The sequence below is a fragment of the Protomyces lactucae-debilis genome (assembly GCF_002105105.1).
Source record: "Protomyces lactucae-debilis strain 12-1054 chromosome Unknown BCR37scaffold_9, whole genome shotgun sequence".
Taxonomy (NCBI): Eukaryota; Fungi; Ascomycota; class Taphrinomycetes; order Taphrinales; family Protomycetaceae; genus Protomyces; species Protomyces lactucae-debilis.
This window is the reverse complement of record NW_024468001.1, coordinates 170087-192085: the sequence shown is the minus strand read 5'-3', so window position 1 is coordinate 192085 and position 21999 is coordinate 170087. Positions and strand designations below refer to the sequence as shown.

Sequence of the window (21999 nt, the reverse complement as noted above, 5' to 3'; positions counted from 1 at the left end):
TGCTGAGCACAAAATTCAAATTCGCAGCCAGGAGAGAAAACACAACACGTCTACTGTACACAAGCTCAATTAACTCTGGCCATAGGCCCCGGGACCCTGGACGCTCCGGCGGGACTCAGTAATGTCCTCCGCTACCAAGCGGCCTCTCAGCAGCAGCGGCACTCCTGCTTCTGTCAAGCGGCCAGCTACTGTCATTGATTTGACTGAAGACGCGCCTCATTATGCATTATCGCGCGGAAACAGCGGCGCTCTTGCCGTTCAGGACACGTCTGGCTTGCCGCTAGAAGAGAGAAACGCGAGGAAACAGCTATGGGCGCGCTACTGGTCGTACAAGGTGGTTCAATTCCACGCAACGCAGCGCGCATATACGATCCTCGGCCAGCGCAACCTGGAGGAAATCCTGAAGCACAAAATAGACGCGCTCGAGGTGCACAGGAAGCGACTCTTTGACCGCAAGTTCAGCTACACCATGACGGAATACAGCGAGTTTGATCACAACTGGATCATCGACTATGTTCGCGACAAGATGGGCGAGATTAAGGATCCGACCCCGGTGCGCAAAGACCTCATTCACCAGCTGATTGCTACCAACTTGCCAGATAATGTCGCTATCTTCCAATCCTGGTCCAGCAAAGGCGCTCTCAAGGCGATCGAAGATTTGATTGACGAGACAATGGACGAGCCAACACTCAAGACCTGCTTGTACACGGGCACCCCGGATGCTTTCAGGGAATTCGTCAAGCAGACACTTGATAATGTCTTCAAGAGGGGCCCACAGACGCCGTTGCATCAGGACGTGAAGCCAGAATCGCCGAGCAAGGCTTCCTCAGCAAAGACGCCTGCTATAAAGCTCGCTCCAATTTTTCAGAGGCAGACACTCAAGGCGACGCCAGCTGCTCATCAAGCCGCAGACGGAGCCGTTCCTGCTGCAGCCAACACCCCTTCCAAGAGTCAACCTGCTATCGCTCCTCGCCCTGCCCCGCCTGCTGCCCCGGCTTCGACACCGACTGCTGCGGCCCCTGTCAGACCCAATCTTGCTACTCCCACATTGGACCAAGAAGCTGCTACACGTCAGCTGGTTAAAGAAGTCAGCTTCCTCTTGACGAAGGATGCGGTTTCGATTGATAAAGCCACAAAATGCTTTCGCCTCCTCATCGAACGCTACAAGAAGAATATGAAGCCGCAAGCCAATGTACGACACCGATTGGATCTCATGGCTCCCGATGGGCGACCAAAATGTCTGTTCAACTCGTTTGTCATCAACACGCGCGACCACGAGCTTACGACCTTCCTGCAACTGCCTGACGTGGTCTTGCGCGCCGTCGCCGTACAGCCCACAGACGAACTGCTAGCTCAGGCTATGCGACGCTTGGATCGCATCAAAGATGAGCGCAACGCGATCGCTGCCATCAAAAAATTCAACAGTGAATTGCATCTCGCCTATGATGCAGCTCAGGGCGCGCTTCGTGTCAATGCCACAACGGCCAATGCTGTCCTGCACGAAGAGGCAAAGCAGAATTTGGCGCGATTCGCTCATCAGATTACAGCACCAGCTCTTGCAGCGCTGGGTTCCGACTACATCAACTCCTTCTTGACCGGTACACTCGGCTCGAAACGTGCTATGGCGTTGACTTGGTTCCCACACCTCTTTAGACCAGCTGTGCAACGGCCAGCGCCCCCGCCGTTGCCTGTTGTGTTCCCTGGTCTTCCTGCTGGCATGGCTGACATGGAATTAGAACCTTGGGCTACGCGCAGTCGTGGCGGTGCTTTACCCTTGAATGAAACACCAGAGGACTTCAACGCATTCCTCAATGATCTTGAAGGTGATGAATTTGTTGGTGATACGGATGAGGGTGTTCGAGCTGCTGCTGAACGTCTCAAGCTTGAAGCAACAGCAGGTCACAAGTACAAGCTCGAGGGTCTTCGCAACTGTGACTTGTTGCCACATCAAGTTATCGGCGTGGATTTCATGGTTCGCCGTGAGGATAAGCACGAAATGAAGGACAATGACATGCGACCCAATCGTGTTCGTGGTGGATTGTTGGCTGATGCGATGGGTCTGGGCAAGACGGTGCAATGTATTGCGACCATGGTCCACAACCATCCTAAGCTCAATCCAGCATTGCGCGCAGAAACCAAGCGTCGCGCTACTCTCATCATTTGTCCCGTTGCTCTCATCCACCAATGGAAGCGCGAGATTGAGACCAAGGCTCCCGGTCTGTTCAAGGTGGGTGTGCACCATGGTGCTACCAAGATGCGTACGCTCAATGAGTTCAAGTCTTTCGATGTCATCATCACTTCTTATGGCACAATGGCTCGCGAATATCCACTCAAGAAATGGAACAAGCGCCCGAGTCAGGACGAAATTGAGGCTGATCAGGAGCGCATTGAGCGTCAAAAGGGCAACCTCTTCCGCATCAAATGGCTGCGATTGATTTTGGATGAGGCACACACGATCAAGAATCCAGGTTCAAATGTGTCGCTCGCTGCTAGTAACTTGGGCGCACAGCGCAACTGGTGCTTGACAGGTACACCATTGCAAAACAAGCTCGAGGATATTTATCCCATCTTCCGAGTGTTGCGCGTTCCAAATGTTTGCATCCGCGCTTCCTTCAGAGAGAAGTTCTTGAAGGGTGTGTCAGCGCGCGTAGGACCTGCTAGGCTACGTGTCACCCTCGCCCCATACTTGATGCGCCGCACAGAGAATGACAAGATTGGCGATCGTCCCATCTTGAGTCTGCCAACCAAGCATGTGGAAATGCCGGCCCTGGTCTTTAGTGAGGATGAGCGAAAATTGTACTCGGAGGTCGAGAATTCTATGCGTTGCGAAGTCAATCGTGCCTTGGTCGAGGGCACAGCTGTCAAGCAAATCAACCATTTCCTCATCATGTTGCTGCGTTTGCGTCAATTGTGCATCCATCCCTTCCTCATTCTCGAGCACTTGTCTGCACGGGGCGATTTCAACGAGGATGACTTTTTGGATGCCGCATACAACCCAGGTGCATCGCGAACTGCAGGGACGATGGCTGAGCAAGTTGCTCGAGGACTTGCCTTTGCCGGTGTTGACGAGGACACCGTCATGTGCGGTATTTGTCACGTCGACCCACAGGAGCCTCAATTTGCAACAGGCTGTGGTCACGTCTTTTGCCTGGTGTGTGTCGAGGATACGGAAGATATTGTGGATGAGGAGAGTTTGTGTCCGGTTTGCTCAAAGACACTCGGCAAGCTCGTCAATTATGACGAGACGAAGCACACTGCTGCACAAACCATTGATGACGTTAATGATGACAAGACTATTGCTATGAGGCCTGCTTTAACGCCAAAGAAATATCAGTCTCCTCGGAAGACCACGGTCAATACGCCTTTAAAGCCAAAGGCTGGCCCATACGCCTCCGACGATGCAGTGACACCACTCAAGCGTAGGGCAGTGCCAAAGCTTGATGTCGATTCCGACCTGTCTGACACTGAAATGACTGATTTAGGACAACTCTTCCGCGCCTCTTCGTCTGCTGCCCACTCAGCTGTTAAGCCCGAGCAAAAGGCAGATCTCAAGTCTACGCCCGAAGCTCATAGCTCGCCCAGGAAAGCTGGTGGAATGGATATCAAGCAAGATGTCAAGGATGTTAAATTCATGACGGACAAAGATGTCAAGTTACTTGAGGCAATGCAACGGAAGCCGCGAATTATCCCTGGCATGGATGACCGTATTGGTTGTCCACCGGTAGACCCGAAGCAGCTTGTCGAGGCCGTCATGCCTGATCCAGATGATTGCGACCCTGAACGCCGAGCACAGTTGCTGCCACCGTCAAAGGAGGAGCGTGAGCGAGAAGCTCGTTCGTGGGAGGAAATTATGAAGCTGGAGTTCCTGCCGTCTACTAAGATGACTGCCATTGAGGCTCAGCTCGAGCTGTACATACAGCAGAATGACGACAAAATCATCATCTTTTCTCAGTTTGTCAGGGCAATCGACTTGCTTGAGAAGGTGTGCGATCTCAACGATTGGCCTAGCCTGCGCTACCAGGGCGATATGTCTGTCAGGCAGCGTGAAGCTGCATTGCGCGAATTCGAAGACCCTGATGGCCCTCGCATCCTGCTGATGAGTTTGAAAGCTGGTGGTGTTGGTCTCAACTTGGTCTGCGCAAACAAGGGTAAGATCCTTCAACGACCAATTACATGCTAACAAATCAGTCATCCTTATCGACTTCTGGTGGAATGCAGCAGTTGAGCATCAAGCCATTGCACGCTGCCACCGATTGGGACAAAACAAGGAAGTCTTTGTTCAACGATTCTTCATCCCTGGCACTGTAGAGGAACGTATTGTTGCGTTGCAAGAGGCCAAACTCAAGACGGCTGGTACGGTATTGGGTGAGGCTGAAGGTGGCGGTCGTGTGCCGAGGCTGTCGTTGCGAGACATCATGGGCCTATTCGGTACGATGGAGCGCAATGAGGATGGAGTGATGCAGTTGGCTGCACACTGAGCCAAGAGAAATGAGCAAGATAGATGAACTACTAGAAGTTGAAACAGCATTCAATATACAACAGCTCTAGCTACGAGAAGAGAATTTGATTTGCTTGTTGAGCGAGTGCGTCTTTGCCTGTAAGTGGAGCAAGGCCCATGCTTTGGAGACCAGCGAGACCACCGAATTCTACTAGATCCCTCACTGTCGCTCGATCTGGGAATGTCTCTTCACGAGAGCCTGATGGGAAATCCTCTGGTGCAAGGCCAGTGAGGAAATCTGCTCGCTGCGTCTGCAGATAACGTGCGTTGGGCAATGTCAAGGGCACTGTTGGAATATAGAGCACACTTGCATCCTCTGATCCACGATGCTCTGCATCCACTGCGTGAATAGTGTCTGCATGCCAAGCCACGTAGTCGCCTGGATGCATCTTCGGAATGCCAAGCATACTGCTGTCGAGCTGCAAAGCAGGATGAAGAGATGTATTCATTTCCTGGCCCTTGCCAGGTACTGCACCATGGAATACTGGGTCATCCAGATCCATTTCACCTTTATCATTGAAGAAGGGCCGCAACATCCAATACGCGGCAGCCTCCTTGGGAAATGGGTTGATGCGCAGAGAACCTTCACCTGGACCACTATTGCTCAGCGATAGCCATCCTTGATATCCGCGCAAGACGGAACAGCCGCCAGGTGCTGCATGTAAATTCATGTTGGCATCAATGCGGTGTGTCAGATCAAGGTTGTCATACTCCTCCCAGCGTCCGTCCAGAATTGCCTGGTAGACTTTTCTGTAGGTCGGGTCTTGCCATCTCTCAATGCCGCCGCCGTCAATGTGATGAGAGAGTGTGAAGGATGTGTCACCAGGTATGCGGATACGAGCACGGTCTGCATAAGTCAAGGAGACGCTCGTATCCACGCGGTCATTTGGTCCATGCCAGAAGCCGTTGAGCCAATTTTGGACTCTGAGCATGGAGGGTTGTGACCGCGCTTGGACTTGTGCCTTGGACCAGTAGACTTCATAGACTTGTGGGTTGCTCTGTGGGAAGCCGCCAGCCCTGTTGCGAACGCAATACGACTGCAGATCCCTCTTGAGGTTGCGAGCATCCTCAGCGGGCATCACACCGCGGACAATGACTGTTCCTATTTGCTTGATGGCTTGGCGAGTCTGTGATGAGACTTGACCACTGGCTAAATCAGCAAAGTTGACTTCTGGCACAATTGCTTCGCCAATACGTTGCTTGCGCTGCAATTGATTCACTTGCTCTCTACAGGCCTCGATTGCGCGGATGTACGCGTGCTGCATCGCATCTGCATTGTGTTCAGAGACAATCTTCTTCTTGAGTTGATCGAAGCCTCTCCACAAGTCGGGGTTCACGCCTGAGAGGCTTCCAAACACAGAAGAGATGTCGCCAACAGCTTTGACTTTGCGCGTTCGAATGGCATTCATGTTAGAGTTGATTGACTAGACAAGACATGAGGGAGGATGAGGCACCCTTTTATCTTTTCTCGGTGACAAGCGAAACTGTGTGTCAGGCTGTCAGCCCCCACATTTTCAAATCCGAGATTTTCGGAGAACGAAGCTTCGCTGGTCATCCCATCTGGACCTGGAAGCCGGTGGCCTGCTCGAGCGAGGCAATCACCTGGTCGACGTAGGCATGATGCCTCTGTGAGAGATGTCGCTTGCAGAGTGCCATCATGCCACATAGATGGACCTTGACACCCAAATGCGACGAGTAGAGTGCCGTTCTGATGATGTGCAATGCATGTGATTCTTCTGGCTGAGCCAACAGCTGAGCAGCATGGAAGGTGGACATGGCTATGGCATGCCAAGACTGGAGATAGACAATTCGTCCATATTCGCTCTTCCACTTTTCGATGGGTTGGAAGGAGATTGGCAGACGCCGGTGCCAGCTAGCAATGCGTTCATCCACCATGACTGCTTGCGTTGGAGTGTTGGCTGCAATCCGATGGGCAAGCAGCAGAGACATATCGTTTGCCAGGTCTGCATCACTCTGAGCACCGGGTCCGAGCGAAGTGTACTGGTGCCAGGGAAACGCAAATGGTGAGCCACGCGCTAGAGCACTGCTAAGATCTTGTCGCAGGATGGCAAAGACGGCTGCATCTGTTGTCTCGAGCCGCATACGATCAGCATGTAGTAGAGCAACGGCACCTGAGAGATGCAACGAGCTTTGTAATTCTGCCTGTCCTTGATATTCTTGATAGACTCGCAGGATTGTTGTACAAAAGAGTGCTGTTGCAATATCGGTGTGCAATATCTCCTTCAGTCCAGTGACTGCGGCCATGTAGAGCTCATGTGCAGCATCAGTGGGTTCTGCTTTAGACTCGAGTCGACCGTGGTGAAACAAGACAACGGCGCAAATAGCATACAGCACAGGGCCACTCGTCAGGGCCAGCTTACTGACGTGGTGGGCAAAGGTGGCCTGGTCATCTACAGGATCCATGATGCGAGATGTATCTTCCACCCATTCTTTGAGCAGTAGTAGGAGCTGCTGACGATTTTCTAGTAGAGGCAACTGTACTTTGGTCATGTCAGGATCAGCATATCGACAGCCTCGATGCGATTTGACACAGTGAGTGCAAGAGGGGATGGCTTCGTCGCATTTCAGGTGACGGGCTTTACATTGAAGACAGCCCTGATTGAGAGCACGCGGCATCCACAGCTAAGCTAGCGAAGAAGTCAGAGAATAGAGCAGAGAGCAGAGTAGAGCAGACATGAGTATAGAGAGAGTCGCTGAACCTGAAATTGGAAAAGTGCCCAAGTGACGACAGCTGAACGCAACAAGACAACCCACAACGATGAGGCTCTTGCGCTTGGCCGCCGTGTTTGCCTCTGTCTTCGCATTCGAGGTATGAGACTGATAGATTAAGCGCACAGCTAATCCCAGGACACGTCGCCCTACATTTTTGCTTCCACCTCTCAGCACCCAATCAACCAGCACACCGGCTCAACCCTTTCATCTGGCTCGTTCCGGCAGTCTGTGCTTGCTGCGCTGACATGTGAAGCGCCAACGACCATCATTGCAGTACAGCCCTCAATTCACGCTTCTGACTTTACGCACGACGCAGCGCCGCTCTTCAAGCAGACAGTTGAGTCGGCTGGTACGAAGCTGGTGGTGCCGTATGGTCACGGAGAGGTTGACGTAGAGGAACTTGTGCTTCACATTGCAGGCCAGTGTAATGCGTTGATTGAGCGAATCACTGCCGGGCATGGGTCGCATCCCATGTACACGGATGATGGTATTCCACGCGTGCTGGTGGTGACCTTCCCTACAGTCCCAGAGAAGCAAGGACGTTTGGAAGCTTTGAACGAGCATGGTATGTCTCTTCCATGATCTAGCTTTGTTTGGCTAACCATCAGATGCGTTCTTGCACTCACTCATTGCGTCTGTCCCAAGGCAGCAGTATAACCTCATCTACGTGTCGACGCCTGCTGCACCGTCCAAGGCGACTTACCGACGAGCTGTGCCAGACTTGTCTGCATACAAGAGTCACAGCAACAGCACAGGTGGTCTCTTCTCACACTATCAATTCTTCACGCCGGGCATCTTTATGGGTTACATGGCGCTCTTGTTGCTCGTGCCCATCCTGATTGTAGGCATCAAGGCCATCAGCTCACTGCAAATCTCATATGGCGCTTTTGCTCCACCGATGAAGGTCGGCAACAAGCAACAGTAGACAATAGACAAGTTTTGAAAATGATGCTATACAAGGATTACTGATACAATGCATGATGCGTGAACTAAGGCTGCTGTGGCCGTATACCCCGATACACTTGAAGAGTCAGGCCGTCCCGCTTGAGACGAGCACCAATGCTCTGACTAGGCTCTAGTACAAGATCCTCTTCTACCAGCAGCAGATGCAACTTGCGCGCTGGATCTGTCGTGCGTGCATTGTCATTTTGCATATCCACGACTTTTGCAAGTTCATCGAGTGTGCGTCCACATGTCCAATCTACAGACACGTATCGTGCATGCTTTGATTTGCCTGAACCCTGAACGTAGACATATCGTCGCTGGGCTACAGGCAATTTAGGATCCCCTTTTGCCTCTCGTTTCAACGCACCAAGCATTCGTGCTTCTTCGGCTGTGCGTGTTGCTGTAGCTGTTTTGGGCAACGTGAAGCGCGTCTTGAGAGCCTTCAAGGCTCCTTGTATCCGATCTGTCGCTTCCTGCTTGTTTTGTACATTGGCAGCAGATTGTTTGCCAGGTTGTGGCGATATACGCCGACGCGCCAGATGCTCTGCCTGCAACGCTTTCAGACTCGGTCCAGTTGTTGTTTTTGTATCTGACTGGTTTGATTGCTGTGGAACAGTAGATAGTGCAGCACAGGTATGAGCATCTTGCCGTGCATGGTCCAGGCAGAAGGAGAGTGCACAGTGGGAGCACTTGAAGGGGAGAAAGTCTTGCTTGTTACAGCAGCTACAGCGTGCGCCGATGGTCTCTAGCCCTGCGTCCATGGCACTGGGAGTTGTTTCAGTACTTGGTGGATGTTTGGGAGCTGTCTATCTTATATTGGAGCTTGACAGAAGGTTCTAGCTGGTGTACGTATGGATGGGCCACGTCACCCAGGGACGAGCTCAGGTGGCCGTGGATGCTTCACTGCACTGGAAAGAGATTGGAGCCTCAAGCAAATTCTTTCCTCATCTTATCTGAGGTAGTACAAGTAGCACAAGTAGCAGTATAAGGTTAAGCAGCAGGAGTAGTGCAAGTAGCAGAAGTAGTATCAGAGCAGTGCTGCTATAGTGACTGCCACTCGCCGTGAGAGAATTGGCCACCCTGCCCTGACGAGTGACGAACAAAGTAGAAGTCCCTAAGCAACTCAATCCCCTGCCAACACATCCCAACTTCAAAGTCAAGTCGTCATGTCACAAGTATTCTTCAAGGTAGCAGCAAACGGTTCCCCCATCGGTACCATCACATTCAAGCTCTACGACAACGTGGTCCCCAAGACTGCAGCCAACTTCAGGGCACTCTGCACAGGCGAGAAGGGCTTCGGCTACAAGGACTCCCCCTTCCACCGTGTCATTCCTCAGTTCATGCTCCAGGGCGGTGACTTTGACAGGCGAAACGGGTATGCATCACTTACATTCATAATGAACTCAACTAACAGCCAGCACGGGCGGCAAGTCCATCTACGGCAACAAGTTTGCCGATGAGAACTTCCAGCTGAAGCACACCAAGCCTGGACTTCTCTCCATGGCCAATGCTGGACCCAACACCAACGGCTCCCAGTTCTTCATCACGACCGTGATTACCTCGTGGTTGGACGGCAAGCACGTCGTCCTTGGCGAGGTTGTTGATGGTATGGACGTTGTCAAGACCATTGAGGGTTACGGCTCAGGCTCAGGCAAGCCCTCGAAGGAGATTACCATCATCGAGTGTGGTGAGTGCTAGATGTGCCGTCACAGCTAGCTTCTCTTTCTAAAAAGTAGCCTTGAACATAGACCAATCTGTCCTGGCTCCTTCCGTCCGTATGTGTCCATGACCACGCCTTGACCTTGACCTCTACTGATCATTTGGTCTTCCAATATATCTGCTATCCTCCACGTTGCCAGAGCTTGCCCATGGTGCCCCAGACACTCACATTGAGGCCAATCAAGACACACGCAGAGACAAGCTCCGCTGAGCTCTCATACGCCTGCACATCCGCACCCCGCGCAGCCATCCATGCGACCGCTGCAGCCCAGACCGCTGTGCCCAAGGCAGTGAGAGTCATCAGAATGGCAAATCCCTGGATCGTTCCATCCACCCAAAACACATAACCCAGGGTGATGAGGGCACAACACGTATTGAAGGTGGCTGCATCGTTGTAGTCGAGTTTCGTTCCTGCATACGCGACTCCAAGAAAGCCGGCAAAGTAACGCACCAGCAAACTAAAGTGTAGTGGTCGTCGATCCTTCTTTGGGGTTGTTGATGGTGGTTGCGTGGCACTGAGGGTGGTATCTAGGAACGGGACCAGTAGGCTAACAAGGGTCGCTGCGAATGCATATGGCAGGCGTGGCACATCTTGCGACGTGATGGCTTTGCAGAATGTGTTGTTCTTGGGTAGTTTGTTGAAGAGACTAGATCCATTAGCATGCCAAAGAAAATCATGTAGAAGGCGCCCATACGTGATGAATAGAAAGGATGCGACGAAAATGCAGGCACACTTGATCGCTTGCTGTCTTTGTCGTGGACTCTTTCTAGTATGATGCGGCCGCTGTTCTTTCGCCATGGCAAATCGCCCATCCGGTAAGCGTGGGCTGATATCTGGCGTAGAGGGTGCTGTGGCAGCTGCAGCAGGATCGTCAGGGGAGGCATAGCCGCCTCGTTCAAAAATACCAAACAAGGCAGACGACGTCTCTGCAAGCCCTGAGAAGGACAAGAAAGAAGCGCTGCGTGACAAACTGCCAAGATCAGCCATGGAGCGTGAAGATCGCATGCGACGGGTAGACGAGGACCCGGCGTATTCGGTTTCTTGGTCATTTAATGTGCGTGTTGCGTTTGCATTGGGCCTCAGCGGTGTAGGCCTCTGAATGCGATCCATCTCCAACTGTCCTCAAGCGTCGATAGTCCCCGAGACAGCTCCTGCACACGGATGACGGAGAGGGAGCGGCAGCTGGACGGGAAGTTGTGTTGTTGCATGTGACGGAGACTCAGATGGGACGACATCCAGGGATCGATGCCACTTTGTATTCAACTCTACTCTCTGTCTATCTGACTCTCTTCCCGCGAGGTTGACTACTTCTTGGCGTATGGGAAGCCACTCCACTTCTCCTCCACAGAAGACTTCATCTTCAATCCATACTGCACAGGCTGGCGTTCAATGCGGTGGAAGCTGTTGATGTTTTTGCGAGCCACAATCTGCCAACACGTCGCACCACCCTGCCGAGAGACAATCACGGACCAAGCAAGGAAGAGCACCCACATACGGTACCAGCGATCACCGTACTTGGCAAGCACTTTATCCTTGTTGGCCAACCAGTTGCGGTACCAACGCCAAAGGGTAGCACTGTAGTGAACACCCACATTGTCAACGGACTCCACCTCAAAGCCAGCAGACTCGAGTTGCGAGATGTACCAAGCAAGAGGCGTCGATGCATCTGCACCCGGGAAAATGTACTTGTTCATAAACAAACCCCAGATGAGATCCTCGTACTGCCAGCATTTTCGCAAACCAGCGACTTGCATGTAAAAGATGCCATCGTCCTGCAGCGTGTCCTTGATTTGGTTGAGGAAAGAGGGGAAGCGACGAATACCGACGTGTTCAGCCATCTCGACGCAAGTGATCTTGTCATAACCGCCCGTGGGTTTAGGGATATCACGGTAGTCCATGCACAAGATGCGTGAGTCTGTACAACCGAGCTCCTTGAGTGCTGCATTGCCCCATTTGGTCTGTGTACGTGCCAGTGTAGCACCTGTCACTTTTGCACCATAGTTTTGAGAAGCGAAAGCAGACAAGGTACCCCAACCACATCCAATGTCAAGCATGTTGTCACCCTTCTTCAAGCCAATCTTTTCGCAAATGACACGCATCTTGTTGTCTTGCATCTCCTCGAGGGATTCCTCCTTCTCAATGTCACCAATGAGACCAGATGTGTAGACCATACGAGGACCGAGGAAGAAGCCGTAAAAGTCATCTCCCCGGTCGTAGTTGTCCCTGATTTGGTCCTCATCCTGCGAGCGCGAGTGCCAGAGCAACTCGGGAATCATACCAAAGAGGAAGAAGCGGAAGAGAGAGAGGGTGAAGTGGAAGCTCGACCAATCGTGTCTAAATTCCATCACATCGAGCGCGTCGCCCTTGAAGTCCACCTCGCCTGCAATGTACAATTCTTGGAATGTCTCAAGTGGAATCTTGGAGCCAGCGTACTTCTGTGCCAGCTCAGGGTTCTTGAACTTGATGTACGTGTCAATGGGCTTGCCGGGGTACTTGGCCTTCGAGTTGAGCCGACCACCCAGAACAGAGTTGAGGTACCAGAAGCCCGTCAGAAGGGGCAAAAAGAGGAGAACAATGAAGAAGAGCCAGGTGTACTTGCCACCGCCGAGCTTGTACTTGAGGTAGTACGGAACACCGAGGAGGATGGCAAACATGAGGTAGTTGTTGAAGGTGTGTGACCCTGAAGCATCCGCTGGCAGGGGGGCATTCTTGATGGTCGGGTAGTTTGTGGTACGCACACCACACTCCTCGACGGGGCCCTGCTTGGCCTGCTCTGGCGTCTCTGCAAACACGAAGCCTGGCTCCATGGTGGTCGTGGTGTCTTTTCTGTGCAACTGTCTCTTGAACTCTCTTTCCTGCTGAATATTTATTCCAATTTTATTTCCTCGACGCGAAATAAGCTCAAGCACGTGCAGCAGTCAGGGGAAAAGATACAGAAAATAGAAAGAAGCAGTGGACAGTAGAGAGACCCCTTGCTATCTACAATACAGACACCCAAGAACAAGCCATACACCACAAGAGCCTAGTTCAGGAACTTGCGGCACGTCGCAGCACCACACAGACACGGAATCTTGACATCCTCCAGCGGGAACTTGTAGTCGTACGTGATCTCCTCACCCACACCAATGTCGCGTTGCGCATAGATGACAATCTTCTTCTGCCCATACACAGAGATAATCTTGGCCGTACACGAAGGATCGCACGAATGGTTGATGAAGCGTGCAATGTTGCCGCACTTGGTCGCATCAATCACCAGATCCTCATCAATCCTGAACAAGTAAGACGAACCAATTCCTTGCCGCTCATACCGCTTCTCGCGAAAGTTGGCAATCTGCTGTCGGATAATCTCGCCCACATACTCAATCACCATGTCTCCGCGCTCAATGGCCTCAAGCGCATACAGGCCCCAGTCGTGAATCGCAGAACGCGAGAACTTGAGATGCTTCTTTCGCGACTTGAGTGCATTGAAGCGGAGCAAATCAGTTTGTGTGTCCAATGTCTGCCGCTGCAATTCAATGCCAGCAGCCTGCCGCCTATTGTTCGCACGATTCATGCGACTGCTTGATGCTGCAGCCATACCGGGCTCTGTTGCAAGCGCACGGTTGCGATTTGGCAAGTAAAAGGACTTTTCAACATCAGGAATGGCGTAGTAGCCTTCCGTCCGTGCACTGCCTGTTGCATGCGTGTAGTGGTAGCCAGGCGTATCCTTGGGTTGCTTTGTGACGCCCTTGACGCCATCTGCATGCGCAGCCTTCAATTCTTTTTGTTGCCAGGCCCACAACCCAACATCCATGATTTCTTGAGCCGGCAAGACATCTTCCAAGAGCTGGCGAAGAAGGCCAAAGTCTTCGTCGTCTTGAACAAGCGACTGAATCCCATCGATGTCCAAAACAACCTCATCTTCCTCTCCAACGAGAGTATGGCGATCCGTGTGTGCTTCGTCCTCGCTCGAGGCCTCTTCCTCCTCTTCAACAATCTCTTCTTGAACAATATCAGGGACCTTCTTCTTCTTCGACTTCTTCTTGGCGGCGACAATGGTCTGCTGTGGCTCGACATCACTTTCCAGCGCGTCCTTGTCTTTAGTTGCATCAGGCAGCTTTGTAGTTGTCTTGGCTACCTCATCCTCTTCTTCCTCGCTGCTTGTGAAATCAACCATTGCGCGGTCCTGCATCACCACATCAGACGTCGGCAGTGCCTCAATCTTGATTTCTTCTTCGTCTGTATCAGCTGCAAGCAGCGTCCGTGCCGGTCGACGAGTCGCTTTACCCTTGACCGTGCCAATGGTGCGCAAAGGCGTACGATCACCATCAGTGACATCTGCAGAACTCGGCGCAACAGAGGAAGGTCGGTTGCTCTTCTCCTCATCGTCATCCTCGTCTGACTCACCTTCAGAGCTCGATGCAGCCGAGTCGCTCAATGTGTGGCGATGCTCTAAACGACGATGTCCTTGACTTTGTCGATGACTTGGTTTCTTCTCTGGCAAACGCATTCGACCAATATCCTTAGCCTGCGATACGATACCCTTCTTCTTGAAACGTGGAATATGAGACAAGACATCTGCCAGCGATTTGACTTCTTTTGCAACGGGCAAGTCGAGCGACGGTACCACTTCAGCTTTGACAGGGGAGGGCACTTGTTGCTGCCAGGGTGGTTTGGTCGGGTCAACCTTGATTGTCTGTGGTTGATTTCGGCCAACGAGCGCTGCAAGACGTGCTGGACTGAGAAATTCAAGCAACGCCGGCCCAGCAATACGACTCTTCAAATCGCGCATAAAGACTTCTTGTAGCTCCTTGATGATCTTGTCAGTCATCATGGCCACCGGATCAGCGGGTTGAAAGGACCGCTTAAAGCCACCCATTTTCAACGGCTTGTCCACGTTTCCATTTATTCGCTCACTTCGTCGCGCACGATGTAGATCCATGTGCAGTCTGTAGCCAAGAAAGGAAGAGCGATTCATGGCACGCAAGCAAGATTCGGCATGCGCTTCATCTCGAAAGGTAATGTAAAACCCACGGGCATCTGAAAAGATTTCCTTGTGCTTCCTACCGGAAAAGTGAATCTGGAGATCCTTGGGTGAGACGCGATGGAGCGGAATGTCGGCGCCAGAGATGTAGAGATATGCCAAGCCATCGATGCGGCGTGTTGTATCGGATGCTCGACTGGAGGAGTGTGCTGGCGATGGACGACGTGTACGTTCCCGCGAGCGTTCTCTGGACGGTGTGCGACGCCGACTCCCACGACTGTACCTGTCGTCCCGATCCCTTCGTCTGTCACGCGATCTCGTCCGTGATCGGTCTCGTCTGCCACTGTCGTAGTCTCGCGACCGGTCCCGACGAGAACGATAGTCTCTGTCACGATCCCTGTCGCGCTCTCGCTCTCGTTCTCTATCCCGAAGTCTGTCGCGATCTCGTTCACGCTCGCGTTCGTGTTCGCGCTCCCTTTCACGTTCCTCCTGCTTTGTTCGTTCAAGTTCTGCTGCCGTGGCCGCTGCCGCCGCTGCTGAAGCCGCGGCAGTCGCTGCATCCGCAATTACCTTTTCTCTTGCAAGTGCCTCTTGCTCTGCCACCACCAATGCTTTAGGCCCACGCGGTACAGCAGCCGTCACATCGCGCTCTGCCTGTTTCGCAGCACGTTCACGTTTCGCTGCTGCAGCCTCTGCTTCGAGTTTGGCCGCTTCGCGAGCTTTGAGGGCGGTTTCCTTTTCACGCTCGCATAACGATCCATCCTGATCAAAGGCAACAGAAATGAGTTGTCCACCCATTTTCACTTGTTGCATGGTATCGAGTGCCTTTTGCGCTGCCGCTTCAGGTGCCGTGCCTGTACTGGATCTTGGTTTACGATAACATATCCGACATAAACCCAGCGCTGCGCCTGTATATGGGTCCACTTGGAACTGCACCTCGCCAATCTCGCCAAAGCCACGAAATTGTTGAGAAATATCGTTGGAGGTGGTGAGCAGAGATAAGCCAGAGATGAGAATAGCGGTAGGTGGTACGGGTCCGATGGAGTGGACTGGGTCGTGTGACCAATGTAGCCGGACGAGTTCATGTCGCAGTTTACGCTTGCCGAGCGTCTTTTTGTAGCAGTATTCGCGCGATGCCCGTGGATCTGTTGGCGTCGCTTCATCCTATTGTGTTAGCCTCTATGTGCTTGAAACGAAGAAGTGATGGCATACACCTCCATCGTAGCGTAGTTTTGCTTTTGTGCCTTTTGCGGCCTTCTTATCTAACTCTGGGTCATAAAGACATTTGAAATTGCCTTTCCGTATTCTCGCCTTGGGTGTGGCACTGGGCGACGGTTGTGTAGACGAAGCAGCGGGAGATGCGCGCTGTTGTTTGGTCACGCCCTCGATATGCCGGACGGAGGCGGTTGTTTGCTTCGCAGTATGTCCGTTAGTGGAAGGCGACACGGCCCGTTTAGGCGACGAGACTGTCTCGCTCTTCGCGACGGGCAAGTCAAGCTCTGTAGCGGGTGTACCGCTAAAGAAGCTAGCAAACGAGAGTCTCGGCTTTGCGACATCGCTGCCTTCTTGTGCCATGGAAGACAGAAGTATGAAGAGAGCACCCTTCGTTACTACTCTGACGCCTCGACTTCACTGCATAGACGCGCTAGCCAGGGACGCGTTTTGCAGGCGACACAGAGTTCAAGTGCGGCTATCGGCGCTTGTGCTTGAATGTGTCCCTCTTGTATCGGGGGAAATAAGAGAATAGAGGAAAAGAAGAAATGCCCTATACGCAGTCTATGCGCCTCCCACAACAAGCCGACCTCTTGCGCTTACCAGGACGCGTTGCCAGCTCAAGTCCTGGGTGTGTCTTGTTTGCAGGTCGTGTCGTGGGAGCTCCTCTCTCTGAGAATTTTGCAGCAGAAGCAACCGCAGCAAGAGCAACAGCAGAGAAGGGAGAGACACAGCCATGCTTGTGGTCGACGGCTCCTTTGAGGAGCAGATAGACGAGCTCGCACAGTACATTGACTCCATCGCAGAGGGCGAGTCCAAGTTGCAGGAACAAATCGAAGCGTGCCTGCAAAAAGACGACAAGGAGGCAGCCATCAAGGCCGCTGTCGACGCAGGCAGCGCGATAAACAATGCTGCAGAGAAAGGTAAGGCCCTATCAATAATGGCTGTATGCCTTGTGTAGAACGCCGGCTAATGCTTCTACAGATTTCGAACCATCATACAACTTGTTGCTATATATCCTGCTCCAGGCGGACGAGCCACAGACGCTTCTGCCGACGCTCCTCTCATCACTGACACAGGCACGCTCACACAGCGTTGTTCAAGTCTACAAGATCCTGTGGACAGTCTTCAATGTGGTTCCGCAACCTGCAAAGCTCGATGCATTCAAAGCGCTGCTTCAATTCAGCCAAGCACAAGGCCTGCAAGACACGCTCCTTCCGAAAGTAGCGAAGCAAGTGGGTGGGTGGCTCTCAGAGTGGTCTGCTTCACCGCAACAGGCAAAGGAGATTTACCAGCTGCTCGGTGCACTTGCGTCGAAGCAACAGCCAGAAGCGACACCCAATAAGGCTGATTTTTTGGTCAAGGCGTGTGAGCAGCAAGCAGAGGCAGATGAAGCCCTGGCCACAGAGACCGTGGTCGCTTGTTTGAATGAGCCAAGCCGGCTGATGCTCAATGATGTGCTTGTCTTGCCGCCTGTACGGCAACTGAAGGGCGAGCCACTCTATGCACTGCTGAGCCTTTTGACAACTGGCAATTGTGCAGAGTACAAGCAATTCCTACAAGAGAACAAGTCTCTGTTGTCTCAGTATGAGTTGAACGCTGAGGTGCTCGAAAGCAAATTCAAGCTACTAACACTCGCCTCGCTGGCTGCTGCACAAAACAACAGGAAGCTGCGGTATGCAGATATTGCCTCTGCGCTAGATATTGCAGAGTCTGAGGTGGAAGTATGGGTGATTGATGCAATTCGAGCCGGTGTCGTGGAAGGTAAGCTGAGCCAGACCTCGGAGACCTTTCTGGTGCACCGCGCAACGATGCGTGTCTTTGAGCATGAGCAGTGGGAGGAGGTGAGTGCAAAACTTGCCTCGTGGCGGGAATCGCTTCAGGGCATCATGGAGCTTGTCGACAATGTGCAGGCTGAGAATGGCGAAACCCAAGTGCCTGTTGCAAACAACTTTGAGCCGGAGGAGGAGGAAGTTGCTGCTGAGGATGCGACAGAGGAAGCTGAACGGAGCGAGGTTGCTTCTGTTGGATCAATGGATGAGAATGCAGACTAAACACGCGTCACAGCCTAATCTGAGATGTCCTCCGTGGTGTATAGATTAAAAAGATGCTTCCTACAACCTGTCTAATAGGTCTTGTGTCTACTTGGCTCGCGAGTCAACAGCCGCTTGTACCTGCTTGCTGACTTGTTCAACGGTGTCTTCGCACTGAATACGACAGACCTTCCCTTGCTTCTCAAAGTACTCCACAACAGGCATGCTTGTTTCAACAAATGTCCTGAATCGCTTGCGGATACTTTCAATATTGTCGTCGTCACGACCCGATGTCTCGCCGCGTTTGAGAAGCCGCTTCATCATGGTCTCCTCTGAGCAGTCAAAGAAGATGGTGAAGCGTGAAGGGCACACCGTCTCCTCAAACTTGACGGCCTGGTCCATCTTGCGTGGGAAGCCATCAATGAGGAACTTGCGCTTCCCTTCTTGTGCAATAGCATCGTGCATGGCATTTTCTAGGAGTGCCACTGTCACCTCCATCGGTACAATCTGGCCATCTGTAATGTACTGCTTAATCATGGCGCCATACTCTGAACCTTCGCGCTTCTGTTCAGCACGCAGCAAGTCACCTGCAGACAAGTGTACAAAGCCACGCTCCTTGACGAGTAACCCACACTGCGTGCCTTTCCCTACGCCAGGCCCGCCCAATACAAAGACCACCACGGTGTCATCTTGACTGAATGTAGGCGTCTTTCCACCTTTCGCGAGTGCTGGTGCCATTCTCTGCTTTTGTTCCTTGAGTCCTTCGGGTGTAGGTGTCACGCCTGCTTTTGAGAATTGATTGCCCTTTATGCGTTGCTGCTGCTGCTCAAGCTGCTTGGAGACGTAGGCAAAGGTAGCAAAGCCTGCTGCGCCGATGGCAAAGAAGGCGAGGAAGTTTGGGGGTTTGGGTTTGTTGTTGCTGCTGCTGCCGCTGTTGCTGCTGCTTGTAGTCAGGGGTCTATTGAATGCGAGCCCGATGGTATGTCTGCTGCCTCTGATGCAGGACGAGACTGATGCTGATGCTGCGAGTGATCTGTTGAGGAGTGTGGTCATGCTGGATCGTGGAAGGAACGATGGCTGCAAGAGCTTTGTAGGGAAGAGAGGTCAAGAGGGCAGGACAGCTGCACAGGTACCTGATGGCCTGATGGATCTGTACACTGTCTGGCTGATGGGTTGATGCTGGTGAAATGTGACTGTGCTGTACTCAGGGGGTCTGCAGTAGACACTCTGCTGGTACTCTGCTATACTAGATACTAGATACTACTAGTCTACTAATGCCCTCTACAGTTTAATAGCCTCGTAGAAGCCCCAGATATGGCAGACGACATCAACCAGGCCATCGCAGGACTCGCAGACTACCTCAAGCAGCTCACAGCCTGGGCCTCGCTCAACGACAAGGCACGCGCCAAAAAGGGGCAACCAAAGTAAGTCTATTTGTCTGGCCAGCACTCCGATCTCCTGAATCCTGATGCATAAGCGCATGAAGCTGACAAACACTGCGTGTAGGATCCAGCAAAAGGTCGTCCTGGCCTTCGAGGCATTCTTGAAGCGACATGATGGACAGACGCAGCGCATCAGTGATGCAGTCCTGTCAGCCTTGATCTCCGCGTTGCCTCAAGTCGAGCACCGTCTCTACGTGCCTCCAAAGATCCTTGCCTTACTCGGATGTACAGTCTGCAGACTCAAGCAGTCCAAGATCAAAAATGAGCTGCATGGCGAGCTCGAGGTACGAAGCCTTGCGTCGCCCTCTGAAGCGAAGTATACTAACGCGCCTGCAGTCGTGGATCGAGTGTCTCACACGAGAGCGTCAGTCGATTCCCCTCAATGAGTGCGTCGCAAGCTAACCTCCAGCAACGGTGGCGAAGAACTCTGACTGGACCGGCGAGTGGGTTCACTTGCTCCTTCGTACCTTTGTGGATGAAGACTCCACCTGGGATGTGCGTATTAACGTGAGTCTCTCTCACTGACCAAAATCAAGCCTAACGACAGGCAATCAGCATGCTCAGCAAGCTGCAGGAGAATGAAGCCGACATCAAGCAAATCGTCATGCAAACAGGCGTTGGCCAAAAGTGCCTGCAAGTTACCTCTTCATCGATTAGAGCACCCACTAACACGAGCAGGCTCAACGTGGGTGATGCACTCATGACTGTCCCCGAATTCGCGCACATCACAACCCTTGCCAACTTCATCCGCTTGCTGATCCCCAAGAAGAAGTCGGAAGAGCGTCTCAAGTACTTCTTTCGTGATGCATTCTTCAGTCGATCTCTGTGCAAGCAATTCTCAGAGTTCTTGCACAGCGATTCAGTCGCTTTGGCCTTGGCCTTGAATGAAGAGCGACGAAAGCACAACAAGGCTCTTGCAACGCTTGATCTGCAGGACGTGTCCATCAATGATGACGATAAGCGCGAAATCAGCGAAGGCCAAGCAGTCATGTCAGAAACATGCTTGGTTATTGTTTTGAGAATGGACGAGAGTTGGTCGACCTGCTGTATCGACTTTAAGGAGATTGCAAACAAGACATTACTCGGATCCACGCTTGTCCTCAAGAGCAAAAGCACATTTGACAGTACAGACACACAGACCATCCATCTGCGCTTCCCAAGCATCGATCAAGCCAAAGAAGCAGACCGTCAACTGCCAGGTACAGCGCGGCCACCAGCCATTGCGCGTGCATCTATTGCAAGTATTACGGTACCACCCGTGGGTCAACAGTCTGCACAGTCCCTCACTGCCAAAGAGCGAGGCGAAAAGCTGTCCGAGATGGTCCAGTGTTCTCCTTCGCCCATGACTTTGCCGGCAGCGAAAGTAAACCCGGGTATCGTGGCAACAAAGCTTGCAATGGCCAACACACAAGAGACTGAAGTCATCGGACTGCCATCACTGACACAAAGGGTTCAGTCAAAAAGGACACACAAAGCCTCGCGAGTCGTTGAAGCCACTGATTCAACAGATCCTGGCAACTCTGTCATCAGCCCGCCTTTGGCCAAAGAAGTACCCGGGACAGTCGATACAGTCGAAGTGACCCAATCACGCGTTGTGGAGACTGTCGAGTCAGTACTCACCGCTCCACCTCCTCCGCCGCCTGATGAGACCATCTCAGACGCACCCGTTTTTCAGATTGCACCGCCAAGGTCGATGCAAAAGCAACCTCAGTCTCAGGGGCCACCTGCAACAGAAGCCTCCAGAGCAACGCCGACAAGCCCACTCATATCACCACCACCAATCTTTGTGAGTGGGTCATCTGCTGGAAAGTCTCCATCAATGACTAGAGCCTCGCAGCCTGCTCAACCTGTACAACAGCCAGCTTCGCGAATTGTTCCGCACAACAGCAAGGAAGTCGATAGCTTGTTTGATGCCATGGCCAACTCGCATGCCCGATCCTTGACGCGACGTCCAGTACAAAGCAGCCAAGAGCCAGCGAAACCAGCATCTGGCTCCACAACGGATGATCTTGAGGATGATGATGGCCCGTCTCGCGAGATTGAAGCGCCACCCGATTCGCAGCAAAAACAGCCCGAGCCAGTCAAACTTGAACCTGCAAAGAAGCCAGTGCCAATGCTTACCAGTCAGAGTAAGGCAGGACGACAGACATACAAGACTCCTGGCAAGAAACAGCGAGATGAGCCAGAAGCGAGTGAATTGAGCTCTCCCTCGCCTCCTCCGGCAAAACAACCATCGTCTGCCAAGGCTGCAGCGAAGAAGGTAAATGCTCAGCTCAAGAAGCCAGGGAAGAGCCTCAAAGTCAAGGTGCCAGAAGCAGAGGACGATGCAGAGACAGACTACGACATGCCCACAAGTCCAATGCAAAAGCCAAAGACAAAGCGTGGTGCTGCAGCCAAAAAGAAGGCACCGGCCACGAAGAAAGCCGCGTCAAAGAAGAAGACGCCGGCCAAAA

At 52.5% G+C, this 21999-nt stretch overlaps 11 protein-coding genes across 11 annotated transcripts; 4 read left to right on the top strand and 7 right to left on the bottom strand.

Annotated features, from left to right (window-relative positions):
- Positions 1-52: 52 nt before the first annotated feature.
- Positions 53-4565, top strand: BCR37DRAFT_379506 (SNF2 family N-terminal domain-containing protein). The gene is made up of 2 exons (XM_040869273.1): positions 53-4148; positions 4189-4565. The coding sequence occupies exons 1-2, from the start codon at positions 122-124 to the stop codon at positions 4476-4478; spliced, it is 4317 nt and encodes a 1438-aa protein (XP_040725378.1). The 5' UTR covers positions 53-121; the 3' UTR covers positions 4479-4565.
- On the bottom strand, positions 4514-6083 carry BCR37DRAFT_314458 (uncharacterized protein). The gene has a single exon (XM_040866943.1). The coding sequence runs from the start codon at positions 5905-5907 to the stop codon at positions 4549-4551; it is 1359 nt and encodes a 452-aa protein (XP_040725377.1). The 5' UTR covers positions 5908-6083; the 3' UTR covers positions 4514-4548.
- Positions 5838-7347, bottom strand: BCR37DRAFT_314537 (uncharacterized protein). The gene has a single exon (XM_040866944.1). It carries the CDS (start codon positions 7133-7135, stop codon positions 6050-6052), a length of 1086 nt encoding a protein of 361 aa, XP_040725376.1. The 5' UTR covers positions 7136-7347; the 3' UTR covers positions 5838-6049.
- On the top strand, positions 7245-8201 carry BCR37DRAFT_379503 (vacuolar ATP synthase subunit S1-domain-containing protein). The gene is made up of 3 exons (XM_040869272.1): positions 7245-7328; positions 7367-7796; positions 7840-8201. Exons 1-3 carry the CDS (start codon positions 7278-7280, stop codon positions 8154-8156), a joined length of 798 nt encoding a protein of 265 aa, XP_040725375.1. The 5' UTR covers positions 7245-7277; the 3' UTR covers positions 8157-8201.
- Positions 8039-9203, bottom strand: BCR37DRAFT_379502 (uncharacterized protein). The gene has a single exon (XM_040869271.1). The coding sequence runs from the start codon at positions 8935-8937 to the stop codon at positions 8221-8223; it is 717 nt and encodes a 238-aa protein (XP_040725374.1). The 5' UTR covers positions 8938-9203; the 3' UTR covers positions 8039-8220.
- Positions 9204-9342: 139 nt separating this feature from the next.
- BCR37DRAFT_392718 (cyclophilin) lies at positions 9343-9874 on the top strand (the record flags this gene model as incomplete). The annotated part of the gene is made up of 2 exons (XM_040871188.1): positions 9343-9551; positions 9595-9874. 2 exons carry the CDS (start codon positions 9343-9345, stop codon positions 9872-9874), a joined length of 489 nt encoding a protein of 162 aa, XP_040725373.1.
- A 1199-nt stretch (positions 9875-11073) lies between these two features.
- BCR37DRAFT_305293 (S-adenosyl-L-methionine-dependent methyltransferase) lies at positions 11074-12813 on the bottom strand. Its single transcript, XM_040866937.1, has one exon. It carries the CDS (start codon positions 12701-12703, stop codon positions 11201-11203), a length of 1503 nt encoding a protein of 500 aa, XP_040725372.1. The 5' UTR covers positions 12704-12813; the 3' UTR covers positions 11074-11200.
- Positions 12814-12851: 38 nt separating this feature from the next.
- Positions 12852-16719, bottom strand: BCR37DRAFT_409964 (uncharacterized protein). The gene is made up of 2 exons (XM_040872166.1): positions 16072-16719; positions 12852-16023 (listed from the first exon to the last, which is right to left on the bottom strand). The coding sequence occupies exons 1-2, from the start codon at positions 16432-16434 to the stop codon at positions 12919-12921; spliced, it is 3468 nt and encodes a 1155-aa protein (XP_040725371.1). The 5' UTR covers positions 16435-16719; the 3' UTR covers positions 12852-12918.
- Positions 16720-16805: 86 nt separating this feature from the next.
- On the top strand, positions 16806-18125 carry BCR37DRAFT_398481 (uncharacterized protein; the record flags this gene model as incomplete). The annotated part of the gene is made up of 2 exons (XM_040871754.1): positions 16806-16994; positions 17056-18125. Coding segments are annotated over 2 exons (1259 nt in total), but the record flags the coding sequence as incomplete, so codon positions are not given.
- A 31-nt stretch (positions 18126-18156) lies between these two features.
- On the bottom strand, positions 18157-19316 carry BCR37DRAFT_379496 (adenylate kinase-domain-containing protein). The gene has a single exon (XM_040869270.1). It carries the CDS (start codon positions 19155-19157, stop codon positions 18213-18215), a length of 945 nt encoding a protein of 314 aa, XP_040725369.1. The 5' UTR covers positions 19158-19316; the 3' UTR covers positions 18157-18212.
- A 313-nt stretch (positions 19317-19629) lies between these two features.
- BCR37DRAFT_379494 (uncharacterized protein) lies at positions 19630-20316 on the bottom strand. The gene is made up of 3 exons (XM_040869269.1): positions 19956-20316; positions 19883-19910; positions 19630-19830 (listed from the first exon to the last, which is right to left on the bottom strand). Exon 1 carries the CDS (start codon positions 20291-20293, stop codon positions 20084-20086), a length of 210 nt encoding a protein of 69 aa, XP_040725368.1. The 5' UTR covers positions 20294-20316; the 3' UTR covers positions 19630-19830; positions 19883-19910; positions 19956-20083.
- Between the last annotated feature and the right edge of the window lie 1683 nt (positions 20317-21999).

Coding starts and splice junctions, on each gene's coding strand:
- BCR37DRAFT_379502 (XM_040869271.1), bottom strand. CDS start 8,937: ATGGACGCAGGGCTAGAGACCATCGGCGCACGCTGTAGCTGCTGTAAC.
- BCR37DRAFT_409964 (XM_040872166.1), bottom strand. CDS start 16,434: ATGGCACAAGAAGGCAGCGATGTCGCAAAGCCGAGACTCTCGTTTGCT. Junction 16,024..16,071: donor AACTACGCTACGATGGAGGT/GTATGCCATCAC, acceptor CTAACACAATAG/GATGAAGCGACGCCAACAGA.
- BCR37DRAFT_305293 (XM_040866937.1), bottom strand. CDS start 12,703: ATGGAGCCAGGCTTCGTGTTTGCAGAGACGCCAGAGCAGGCCAAGCAG.
- BCR37DRAFT_379503 (XM_040869272.1), top strand. CDS start 7,278: ATGAGGCTCTTGCGCTTGGCCGCCGTGTTTGCCTCTGTCTTCGCATTC. Junction 7,329..7,366: donor CCTCTGTCTTCGCATTCGAG/GTATGAGACTGA, acceptor AGCTAATCCCAG/GACACGTCGCCCTACATTTT. Junction 7,797..7,839: donor GGAAGCTTTGAACGAGCATG/GTATGTCTCTTC, acceptor GCTAACCATCAG/ATGCGTTCTTGCACTCACTC.
- BCR37DRAFT_379496 (XM_040869270.1), bottom strand. CDS start 19,157: ATGACCACACTCCTCAACAGATCACTCGCAGCATCAGCATCAGTCTCG.
- BCR37DRAFT_314537 (XM_040866944.1), bottom strand. CDS start 7,135: ATGCCGCGTGCTCTCAATCAGGGCTGTCTTCAATGTAAAGCCCGTCAC.
- BCR37DRAFT_314458 (XM_040866943.1), bottom strand. CDS start 5,907: ATGAATGCCATTCGAACGCGCAAAGTCAAAGCTGTTGGCGACATCTCT.
- BCR37DRAFT_379494 (XM_040869269.1), bottom strand. CDS start 20,293: ATGAAGTTGGCAAGGGTTGTGATGTGCGCGAATTCGGGGACAGTCATG.
- BCR37DRAFT_379506 (XM_040869273.1), top strand. CDS start 122: ATGTCCTCCGCTACCAAGCGGCCTCTCAGCAGCAGCGGCACTCCTGCT. Junction 4,149..4,188: donor CTTGGTCTGCGCAAACAAGG/GTAAGATCCTTC, acceptor CTAACAAATCAG/TCATCCTTATCGACTTCTGG.